General features: G+C 43.8%; 1 protein-coding gene across 1 annotated transcript in view; it reads right to left on the reverse strand.

Moving 5' to 3' along the window:
- Window positions 1-11,928, reverse strand: part of CRIM1 (cysteine rich transmembrane BMP regulator 1 (chordin-like)) — a 151,280-nt gene that overhangs the window by 95,897 nt on the left and 43,455 nt on the right. The window contains exons 3-4 of the mRNA XM_014533236.1: window positions 4,403-4,645; window positions 3,266-3,386 (exon numbers count right to left, since the gene is read on the reverse strand). Coding sequence (XP_014388722.1) covers window positions 3,266-3,386; window positions 4,403-4,645 — 364 coding nt within the window. The remainder of the gene's footprint in view (window positions 1-3,265; window positions 3,387-4,402; window positions 4,646-11,928) is intronic.

Here is an 11,928-nt window from a genome sequence, read left to right on the forward strand (position 1 = left end):
GGGCCTTTCTCCTCTGAATTCTCCACATAATCAGTGTTATCTAAGATGGCTCTAAATTCTTAGCAATGCTCTTTCCAATTATGCTAGTAAAGGTCAAATAATCATAACAGGATTTTACATGCTCTACAATGATCTTCTTTATATCTAAACATCATGCTTATGAGAACAAATTTTGAACATGGTTCATACATAGGAACAAAGTTACGTCGTGTTTTTTTGTTTTGGTTTTTCCCCCTCTTAAAATACTACCACTATTACTACCTACGAGGCTCTCTTCTTTCTATTTCCATTTCCACATGATTGTTTGGGTTTTTATTCTCTTGTCAAAGTATGACTTGTCTATTGTCCTCCCTAGAAAGGAGGAACCTACGTAATATGCTAAACTAGGTTAAGCCACAGTCTGAACATATTCTGTACTTAGCAATTATTCAGTATTTACTGCATGCACAGAGGAAAAGAAAGACACAATTTCTGACCTTAGAAACATCCTTTTGTTGGTGAGACAAGACTTCATACATGTAACACCAAGAACAATGCAAGGAAGTATATGATGAACTGCCACATGGGAAGGTCTATTTTGGGAGTTCCTACGGGGTGGGACAGGAGTTGGCTGAAGCATGAAGACCTTTGTGGGTAAAGTGGGATTTAATTGGAGTCCTGCAGGATGAACAATATTAGAAAAGGTGGAAGGGAGAGATAAAGGCACCCTGTGCTTTGAAAGGTGAGCTGGTGTTTGGAATGGATGGTTTATAAAGTATTGAGAACTGGGCCATTAAGAAGGGGGTTGGGGAAAAACTGCAGGGTTTTAAAGTGAGCCAAGGCAGGAAGATAATTTTCCTCTTCTTCAACATATAAGTCATTTATGCCTAAGAACGGGCGCATTTGTTTATTCGTTTGTTCGTTCGTTCATTCATCAATAAATGTAGGTTGGTATACATCAAATCCTATTCCAGGTACTAGAGCCTCTCAAATATTCTCCTCCCTTGAGAATCACACAGAGTGGGGAAAAAAGCTGACAAAAAGAATCAACGATGTTATGTATTATTAAAGTGCTATGATAAAGAGACGCACAGGAATTAAGTTAAAAGGGAGCAGAGGAGGTACACCTAAGTCATCGTAGGGGCTGAAGACTAAAAACACTTTGAAGAGAGGGAATTGCAATCCAGAAGGAGGAGTGAAAGCTGTTGAAGGGGGAGAGGAGTCAAGTGCAAATGCAAAAGGCAGGGAGCGTGAGAGCGCTCGGGGAGGGGCCATGTCAGGTGGAAACACAGGATGTGTGTGGAGAAGGGGCGGGGGCGGGAAGCAGGGGTCACCGACTACCTAAAGCACAGGAAACTAAAGAGCTGTGAGAACTTACCCCTTCCCTGCAAATAATTTACAGTGGGAGCCTGAATGACTTCCTTCTCCATGTTCCCCATTCCTTCATCAGAGGCACCTTCCACTGACCACGCCTCAGTTCCGAATGCAAAGTCGAAAACCACGTCCCTACAGTAATAACCATCCTCAGGTTTATGTTTACCAGACTCACAGAAGCTTGGAGAGAAAGACGGACGGCTTCTAGCTGAACCTCCTTTCCAACATCACATTTCTTCTAAGCATTCCTGGCAGGTGGCCATCCAGACAGAAAGAACCGTCTCCAGCTCCAGGGAGCTCAGACTATCTCAGGAAGCAGCCCAATTCATTACAGCACATCATTAGCTGTGAGAAAATGTTTCTTCTTCAACTGAGATTAAAGAGGTCTTCCCGTAGCTTCTACCCACTCCGAGCCCCTGGCGTGCCTCCTACACGCAGATGGTCCTGCATTACCCTGATCGCAGTGAATGAGGGCTGTCCCTTTTCCTCACTGAAGGGCTTGTTCACGAACAACCGGCTTTGTTGTGATTAATTGGGTTCTGGAATATACCACGCCACCTTCCTTTTCATAAAGACCTTGAAGGGACATCTGCTACTTTCAGCGATGCTCCACTCCCTTCCTTCATTGATTAGTAATACCCTATGTTTGCACGATGCTTCACCCCTTTCCAAGCATCTGCACGCAAATTCTCCTGTCACAGTATCATAAGAAGGGGCTGTGCCACTATTACATTATCTTCACAGAAGCTTTTGTATCTGTTTTATGATACAGTGTAAGGAACAGGGAAGTCATGTCAAATATGTCAGAGAGAATTTCAGGGTCTCGGACAGGACAAAGGTGAGGTGGTGTTAAAGAACTCATGTATTTTAAGACAAGAAAGAAGAAAGAAGTAATTATCAGAACAGCCTGGAAAGTCTACTCCAGTTACGGACAAATAATGGGTACTTACCTTCACTAAGGATCAGAGATACTCCCAGCTGCATAATCACAACTATTCATGCAACAAACACAGGTGCCAAGTGCCTGGCACTGGGACTGAGGGAGACAGAGTGAAAGAAGGCAGTGTCTGGATAGTAAATGTAGAGCAAAAGTTGAAAGGAATGAGATGACTTAGTCTAAATGACGTCTTAGTGGCCTGGGGAAGGTCATGGCAGAGGGCGAGAGAGCATCTTAGAAGGAGCAGGATGTAAGCCCCCCGTTTCTAAGCAGGGTCTTCCCAAAAGCCAAGCCCAAGGGCCAGCTCTATGGTGGTGCTAGGAAGCCCCTCATTACAGACCTGCAGCCCTTCACGCTCGGGGATGAGCCCATCCGATAGGCTAAGTGGATGTCCTGCTGCTACGACTAGAAAGCCAGCCTCTTTTTCTCCCCATCAAGCCAAAGAGAGATGTGTTTGTTACTCCAGAAAGTACTGCAAAAACATAGACTCCTCTTTGCCTCTGACTGAGTCCCCAATAGGTCTGGTAGATGTGATTACAAATGTGAAGAATCCTTGGGGAGAACTCCATGATGCAGGGTTTCATACTAGTGGTCACAATGGTCAAGCTCCTGTAAGAGTCACTGTAGAGGATCGAATGACATGCCCGCTATGGATGGACACCTCGCTGCCTCCCTGGCTACCTCCTGAGGGGCATGTCTGCCTGGACAGTTCCCAGCCTGCAGAAGTGCACGGCACCCCGACATGAAGGGTCTGTGAGGATTAGTGACTGCCCCTGGGAACACCTGGCTTGGGTCCGAGGAACCACACAGGTAAATACCAAGTTGTAGTAACAGTTCAGTGATTTCTCCGCAGAAACAGGAGAAGATCGGGTTTCCCTAATTGTTGGGGAAAACAAACTGCATGCTTGAAACTGTGCTTCCCAGGATGCTAACACACAAGACAGGAGGAAGCTCATAAACTGAGGACAGACCAACCTTGTTGGCAGCGTGCAGCAACCGTCCGCTGTGAGTCTGACTTGAGTTTCGTAGCTATCCAGGGGGCACACGGCCTGCTGAACGGAGGGGCACTCCACAGTGCTGCAGTCCACGCTGAACACTGGAAGGGGCAGACAGAGGCACCGTTTACTGTGACATGTACTGGCATTTTGACTGAGTCCCCAAATGAAACCCTGGCTCGGGACACATTTCTACAGCGGCCTCGCTTCCCAGAAGCCTGTCCTAACACGGGCACGTTCAGTTCACTCAACGTTCGAGAACGGTAATGCGTCCCAGGTCTTCGCACAAGGAGAGCAGGGGACAAGACACTTAAGAGTTCAGATGAAGACACAGAGAGAGCATTAAGCCAACGGTGGTTACGTGGGTAGATGCGCTTCTGATAAAACAGTTCAAGAGATGCACAAAGGATTGTTTTGCTTGAAGCATTTATCCAGCAGGTAAAAGAAATGTGACTAATGGTTAGAGACATGTAAAGAGGAAATCACTAGAGCCTAAACCTATTCATAGACCACGCAAGATACACTGCCAGAAGACCAAGGAAGTTAGAAATAACCTAAAGCAAGAAGCAGCTGGGACACCACAGCGGATCACACGTGGCAAAGAAGGTGAGTGAACAGCCAAAGATGACTTGGCACATGCTATCAGAGCCAACAGATGGATGCGGGGAACGGGCAAGAGGGAAGATCGGGGCTGAGCACTCCCTTACGGAACGTCTGGCATCCTGATGCCTGTATGCACCTAAAAATAACTTTCTGTTTTATGTATGACGGTTATTTTAAATGTGATCATTAAAAGCAACAGATACATCTGCAAATGAAGGCTCGGACCTTTTCTGGGGGGAAGGAAGCAGCAGGTACCGTAAGTTTTAACCCCACCTCTCCCATCAGGCAGACATTGAGGGGGACAAAGAAGAAAAGGGAAACAGACAGGGTCCCTCTCTGGAGGCACTGTGGTGCCAGGGAATCATTTCTCTGCTTCTCTGAAGAAGAGGCCAGAAATCAGGCTCCTCTAGCCCACAGCGACAGACGCGCAGTGATGAGAATGCCCATCTTCACAGGGAAGGAGAGGCGGGGCTGCTGAGGAGGGACGCGGCTGCTGAGACAGGCGCGTGCATACCTGGTTTGCACTCATAGAGGTCACAACACTCTCCCGGCTTCCCTGAGGCCTTTGACACTAGAATGTTCAGGTATCCCGGCTGGCAGACTTTGCGCAGGCAGCCCGCGGGGTCGCACACGCAGCGGCTGGGTAAGGGGCAGCACTTCCCGGGGGGAGCGTAGCCCTCGATCAGGACGGAGTCCTCAGGACAGCGCGGGGAGAACTGGACTTCACAGCGGGCCTTGGAGCAGTCCGGCTTCTCTTCTAAATGGGAGAGACAAAGTTTAGCACGTGCCGGGAGGCTGTGGGGCGCGTTCCACAGAAGCACACGCAGTCCTAGCGATCCAATGACTAACCAAAGAGGACGGGAGAGGAAGCGGTCTGGTGAAAACCCTCACAACCATGAAATCTCTCCCGAGATCTGCTCACGGACACCAGGATGGGAGGCTGAAGTTGCCTCTGTCTCCATCTTCCCTCTCACTTGTGTGGAATAATCAATGTCCAGCGTGTTGGCCAAGATGAAGCCAGGCAAAGGGAAGACGCCTACACGGTCAGGAGAATAGGAACACTGAACTCAGTCCCTGACTAAATGAGAGATCCTTGCACTTAAAGGGAGTTTTGAGGGCTGTTCTTTGAAAAGAGTGCACGCTTAAATAACAAAATAGACCCCCACATAAATCACGGCTGCTTCAGGGACGGGAGACGGTGTACATGACAATCAGCATGGAAGAGCTCTGATTGTTGAGGAGATGAACTTATTAAGATTCTATGATGTGGAATCTCAGTAAGGTGGACGACGAGCCAAATTCCCATGTAATTTCCCTAAATGACATCTGGTTATGTTTCTGTCTCCAGCAGAGATCCAACAAATGCACCGCATTCTCTTTTCTCTAGTAGGATGCACCGATCCATCGCTGCACCTCAATCTTAGAAACAAAAACTGACCAAGCAAAGCCCTAGTTTCCGGAGCCATCAGTCCATTCCTCAGCTCCTTCGTTTATGTTTTTAAGAAACTCACACCAACATTAATTAGGTCCTTGAGGAAAGACGGAAATAAACCAGCAGCACATCATAGTAGCCTCAGGACCTTGGGGGAAGGGGGGAAAGATGGTACCATGTAGTATTGGGGTACGCTATCATAAGCTCTGCCTTTCCTCATGTAAAACCCGCACAGAATCACAAAGCAGGATTAGACCTCGTTCATAGTCTTCTCGCTTAAAAACGCTCTTCTCTTTGTAGATAAAGAAGCTGAAGCCCAGAGCTGAAGCGATGCGCCCGAGGTCAGCGGTACACCTACGGCGAGAATCCCGGTCTCCTCACTTTCAGTTCTCCTGGTGCTTCATAGCACAAAAGCAGATCTATTTCCTAAGCCACGTGTTCCTCGGGTCGTTTCCTACCTCACCTGCTGTATCTTTCATTTACTGTCCATCTTCCTTATCTAACTCCTTCATATCCAATCAAAACATAGTACAGGGAAGTCTTCATCCTCATCGCTCTAGTAAATTCATTCAAACATACTTATTGAGCTCCTGCTGTTCCTGCAGCCTGGGGCACCCCGTAAAGAGAAGAAGCATAGATCCCTGACCTCAAAAAACTTACAATGCAGTGGAGGGTGATAGAAAATAAACAATAAACATTATGCCTAAGCAAACTATAGAGATAGTAGAAGGTGGTAAGTGCTACAGGGGGAAGAACAGAACAGAACAAGGGGGAATGAGGATGCATGGAAGAAGAGGGAGCAGTGAAAACCTGGTGAGAACAGGCATGGGTGGGAAGCTGATATTTGAACAAAGACTTGAAGGAGTGAGGGCTGGGCCGTGGAGATGGCTGGGAGGAGAGCATCCCCGCAGAGGTAGGCACACCCGTGTGTCCCAGGACGGGCACGGGGGCAGGGAGGCAGCAGCAGGATAGATGGAGGATGCAGATAGCTTCTTTTCATATAATAACTACAGGCAACTACTTTGGGTAGGAAAGAGGAATTCCACTCTTGGATCCCGGTCAGAACGGGCAGAACAGAGCAAAAGGCTGAGGAGGAGAAAGTGAATCTTGACTGTACGGGGACTAACTGAGCTGGAGTTTGTAAACTGCACCTAGGAGATGGCGTATCTGGCTGACAACAAACACATGGTCTCATAATTAATAAGAGTTCTGTGACTTTAACTGCAAATAGCTCTTAATTCCCACTCTTGTTAATGGGCCAAAATTAATGTTTTCTGTATCACATTTTATTACATTCTAATTGTGTAAAATATTTGGTATCTATAATCACTTTTCAAACATATGCACCAATAAAACTTGTTTTCATTAAAACCCAACATATTAGATCTTCCTAGTTATTCTGCTCTTTGTTTCTTGAAACAGTCCCAACATTGTCATCTATTGATGTGTGTTTTGCAGTTAGGGCCTTAAGAAATTTGTTTACTTCTTAAGAACTGTCTTTGTGATATACTGTTGCAAAAACACCCCTTGGAAAAGATTAAGAATGTTAAAAATGAGGGTTAAATCTGATTAAGTGCTTTTTCAACTTTTCTCAAGATGATCATACTGGCTTTCCCTTTAATTCACTAATACACTCAATTAGATTTTAAATCATCCTTGTCTTCTTAGAATAAACCTGTTTCAAAAGATCCACCTGGACTTGATTCCTAAAATTAAATTTTAAAAAATGTATAAGCTTGATTAATATTAACCTGTAGCTCTCTCCTTTGTGTGTGTATTAGCTTCATCCAGTCTTATTTTCAGAGTCACACTAACTTTCTCAATGAGCTGTTTCACATTCTACCACTTTCTCAGCTATAATACAGGAATTATCTGTTCTATGATGTTTTCATAAAAACCCACTTGTGAAACTATCTCAACTCGGTATTTTTATTTTAAAGTAGGAAGCGACAGTTTTCTTTTTTGACTATTATTCACATGTTATACCTCTTTTAGAATAATCTTTTCTTACTAACATACTTTAGTCAGAAATTCAATCTGATTAATCTAGATTTTCAAATTCATTTTAGGCTTTATTGATCAAATTTTCTTATTTGTAGTTTATATGTTCATCGATTCTTTTAATTTTTTTAGTTTCTTCCTTCTTTGCCTTGCTAACTATTTCATTGATTTTTTTCTCTAGTATTTGAAGATTAATGCTTAGTTTGCTTTTGTTTTATTTTCTTAGAAATGTTAATAATTTTAATACTTTATTCAAATACTGCTCTGGTTACATTCCAATTTTTTATATGCATTACTCCCAATGTAACTCATTTCTAAATAATCTATAACTCAACTTTGGTTTCTTCTGTAATAAAGACTTTCTAGAAAAATGCTGTTGAATTTCTGCATCAATGAATTTTTCTTGGGGGGGGCTTTCCTTTAGGTTTTTAATTTATAGTTATATTGTCTTATTGCCTGAGAATGTAGGCTATACAATGTTCTACTTCTGTGAGTGTTTTTGTTTTGTTTGTGTGTGTGTTTTTTTGGCATGTGTGGCCTATGGCCAACTTTAAAATACATAGATCTTTGTAAAGAATGTGTTCTCTGTTTACTGGCTACAAACTTACAAATCTATCAAATCAAGCTTTTCTGACATTCACATCCCCTGTATCTCACATTTTTAGTCTAATTTCCAGGAGGGATCTATACAAACCTCCCACTATGTACCCGTAACTTCTCTTTGTGTTTCTAACATTAGGTTTTGACTTTAAATTTTCAAGACTGGGTTGTTTACTTTATGACTAGCAGGCATAATATTCAAGTTATATAGTGACTTGACAAATTATAAAATAATACTTTCAAATAATTTCGATTTCTAAGATCTATATCTTTCTTTTTATCTTGTAATTGTTAACCTTCTTAGCTTTATTATTCTCTTCCTTCAACCCTCTATTCACCTTTCAACAGAGCATCCAGAACCCTACTCACCCAGCGTCTTCCCCTCTCCCAACCAGTCAGCAGCCTGTCACCTAAACCCAACCAGGGTTACCACAGCATCAGGAATTGTTTTTCTGATACCTTTTTTCTCAGCCTGTTTCTAAATAAGTCTTCCAGTGCATTTCATTATGTCTCTATTTCATCTCCTCCATGGAGAAATCGAGAAGAAAAACTACAGCCACACCATGTATTTTCCATCATTCAGAAGGCTTTTCTGACATTACCTCTGAAATTTTAATTTTATCCATTTGAAAAGAAGCCTCTTCGCTCCTGACACTTCCCCTATGATGTCTACATATAATACTTAAGTTAATTAACAAGCTTTGCAGTCTGGTTGCCCTGGCAACAACACTTTGAAACTGGAATCTTTAATAATAACCAAAAAAACCACCCCAAAAAACACTAACAAAAATACCAAAAAAAGAAAAAAAGAAAAGAAAACCCATCACTAACAAAAACTGCCCTAGATATACCAAGACTAAAGAGACAGTAGCACTTGCAATAGAGGTAATTAAGGGACCATCACCAACAAAAACTGCCCTAGATATACCAAGACTAAAGTGACAGTAGCACTTGCAATAGAGGTAATTAAGGGACCATCCGCTGGTTTCACTATTTTAATAGTCTTCCTATAACAGATTAGCCCTTAAAATATTGACAGGGTCAGCCAGTATTAATTATAATAATACTGGAGAATTTGTACCACTCCTAGTAATTTTAACTAGTGTGACTACAGGTTGGCCAACTACAGACCTCCGGGTCCGTATGTCAACAGGGAAAAGTGCAATCATGATCTACGCAATAAACGCATTCAAGAGTATTCAGTTTAAACACACATTTAAGTAAAACCAAAGTAAAATGAAAATACTACTAGATGGGAAGAGAAAAAAGAGAAGAGAAAAATTATACTGCCAGATTCTAATTATATCTACTTCATTTTTATAGAATTACCACACATTTACTACCAAGTTTTACTCCTCTTTCAAAATCTCTAAAAAAACAACAGATATGCTAAACACTTATTAATGGAAAACAGGCAGCATAAAATGGACTGATAAAATTCAGATAAGCAACCACAAAGTCGAGGCTGCTGGGTACTCAGTCCTTTCCTGAAATGCATCCTAATTCATTCTCTCTCTCTCTCTCTCTCTCTCTCTCTCTCTCTCTCTCTCTCTCTCTCTCTCTCTCTCTCTCTCTCTCTCTCTCTCACACACACACACACACACACACACTCAGGATCATTCTGAGACGATAGCTATTTCAAGGGACCCCAATTTGATTAGACCCGACAATGTCAGAATTTGGTAGGCAGAACACAGAGTAAAGAGGGGAAGAGTCTGTGATCAATTTTCCCCACACGTCACTGGTAATCTTCCTCCTTTATAATCTGGAGTCCCCGGGTAGCTAAGGCATCAGCCCTGGTAGCACAGGGGCCGCTTGGTGGCCCTGGGAGATAAATCTCCTCATGGTACCAGCTGAGGCGCAATCAGTGATGTCCTCTCCAGTCTTTTCACTCACTCATTCAACAAATATTTACTGAATGACCTCCATGGGCAGGAAATGAAACAAAGGCCTCGCCTTCCTGAATTTACAATTCCAGAGGAGTTAGACAATAAACAAAGAGCCACACAGCCTAATGCCAGGTGGTGATAAATGCTCTGAAGCAGAAACAGTGACGAGGGTGGACTGCATTAGCCAGGTGGGTGAGGGGGCAGGTGTCGGAGGACATGGCACCTGAGCAGAGACCTGAATGAAAGGAGAAGGCACACAAAGAGCAGGGCGGGGGGAGTGTCCGGGTGCAGGGAGTACCAAGAATGAAGGTGCGAAGGCAAGAATGATCCTACTCTCCAAGTACAAAAATATACCTCATGACTATTAAGGAGAAATCTAAACTAGTATAATTCACCGGTAAAAAAAAAAAAATCAATAAACACAAGAAAAATATTCTTATGGGCGTTTCTTGTTAAGAATGCAATTCCCATAACCATGCTAGAGAAATGAAAGCAATCTCTACTAACTGGGCACCTTCTATGTGTGAGGCATCATGCCTCTACTTGCTGTCACACCCCTATGCACTCCCACGTGAAAAAGAGATGCCAACTAGTTGGCAGCGGAGGCGGCAGGCACAGAGAGGCTAAGAAGCTTGGCTAAGGTCACAGAGCAAGTGGCAGAGGCTCCCAAGCCCACACTCTTCCCACTGAGCCCACCGTGCTGAAAGCAAGAGGAACTTCAACTTCCCTAGTCAGCTCTCCTTGGAATTGGGGTGCTGAGTCAATGGTTGGATTTTTGCTCACATACAGAATACGAAAGTGATTTCACAAAGAAAAACGAGGTGCCAGGTCTTTAGTGTGTCCTCATCTCTTTGGACACACACACACACCAGCCGCCCTCCCAACCTCATCTGCTCCTTGGCCTTACAGCCACCCCACGATAAAAGGAGGCGTTTTCTGGTATCCGGGATTATTCTGTTCCCAAAGCTTCTATTACAAATGCAAGGCATATGCCACCCCTACATTTTAAAATTTAGAGGCTGACTCCTTTAAAGTTACACTGGGAATTCTTTTCATTCACATTCCATGATTTTATCATAACCTTTTTTGGCAAGCTTCGCGGTGAAGACTTGTTCCGCACAATCATAACCCCGAGGGGAAAAAATTAGGCTTGTTGATACAGTCCCAGAAATATTTCATATTTCAGCTCGTTCAGAAACCCCAGCTGTACTTTCCCAGCGTTTTCTTTTACTCTGCTTTTAGGATTTAACAGCAATGGAATCTACACAGAGCCTTTTCTTGGTGGTTTTGCTCAATTACATTGTTTTCAATGACCTAATAAAGTTATAGTTTGCATCCTAGAACATAAATTAGCCAAATAGAAATTTAAAAATTATGTGATCTGTAAAACTACAACATGTGACACTTCAGTGGTTCCCAGTGCTGACTGTGCATTAGAATCACTTACAAGACTTTGAAGAACCCCACTCCCTGGATCCCACCTTAAATCAAACCACAATACCCGGGGGAGGAGCCTGGGAATTAACATCTGGTTCTGTCGCTCCCTGGAGATTCTCCTGTGATCAGGGCTGAGAATCACTGTGTTAGTCCTACAAGCAAACTGGGAATCTGTACAGTGAAGTTCCCTATTGACAATAGAGCTGAGCCAAGGGCATGTTCAAACAGCAGCTGGCCAAACGCCAAGCAGCCCTCCAGCTCTCTGCCGCCACCTCTCTGAGTGCTCCATGCTGTGTGCTGAGCCCCGCTGGACCTCTAGGAATGGCCCAGGATGTTACTGAACTAGGTTGAAAATGATGCTTTAGATTAGAGCTTTGCTACCGAAGGATGGCCTCCAGACCAGCCGCACTATCCTCCCTGGGGAGCTTGTGAGAGCTGCTGAAACGTAGACCCCCATGCCGATCTACTGAATCAGAGCCTGTATTTTAGCAAGAGTCCCAGGTACTTCAGCTGTTGTCAAGATTGAGACAAACTGCCTCTAGCATGGCGGTTCTCAAACAGTGGGCCACGGACCAGAGCATGAGCATCACGCGGGCACTTATAGGAAATGCACATTTTAAGACCTCACATTAGACCTCAGAATTAGAAACTCCAGGGCCATGTCCAGCAATCTGAGCAACC

The sequence above is a fragment of the Myotis brandtii genome, unplaced genomic scaffold (assembly GCF_000412655.1).
Source record: "Myotis brandtii unplaced genomic scaffold, ASM41265v1 scaffold958, whole genome shotgun sequence".
NCBI classification, from domain to species: domain Eukaryota; kingdom Metazoa; phylum Chordata; class Mammalia; order Chiroptera; family Vespertilionidae; genus Myotis; species Myotis brandtii.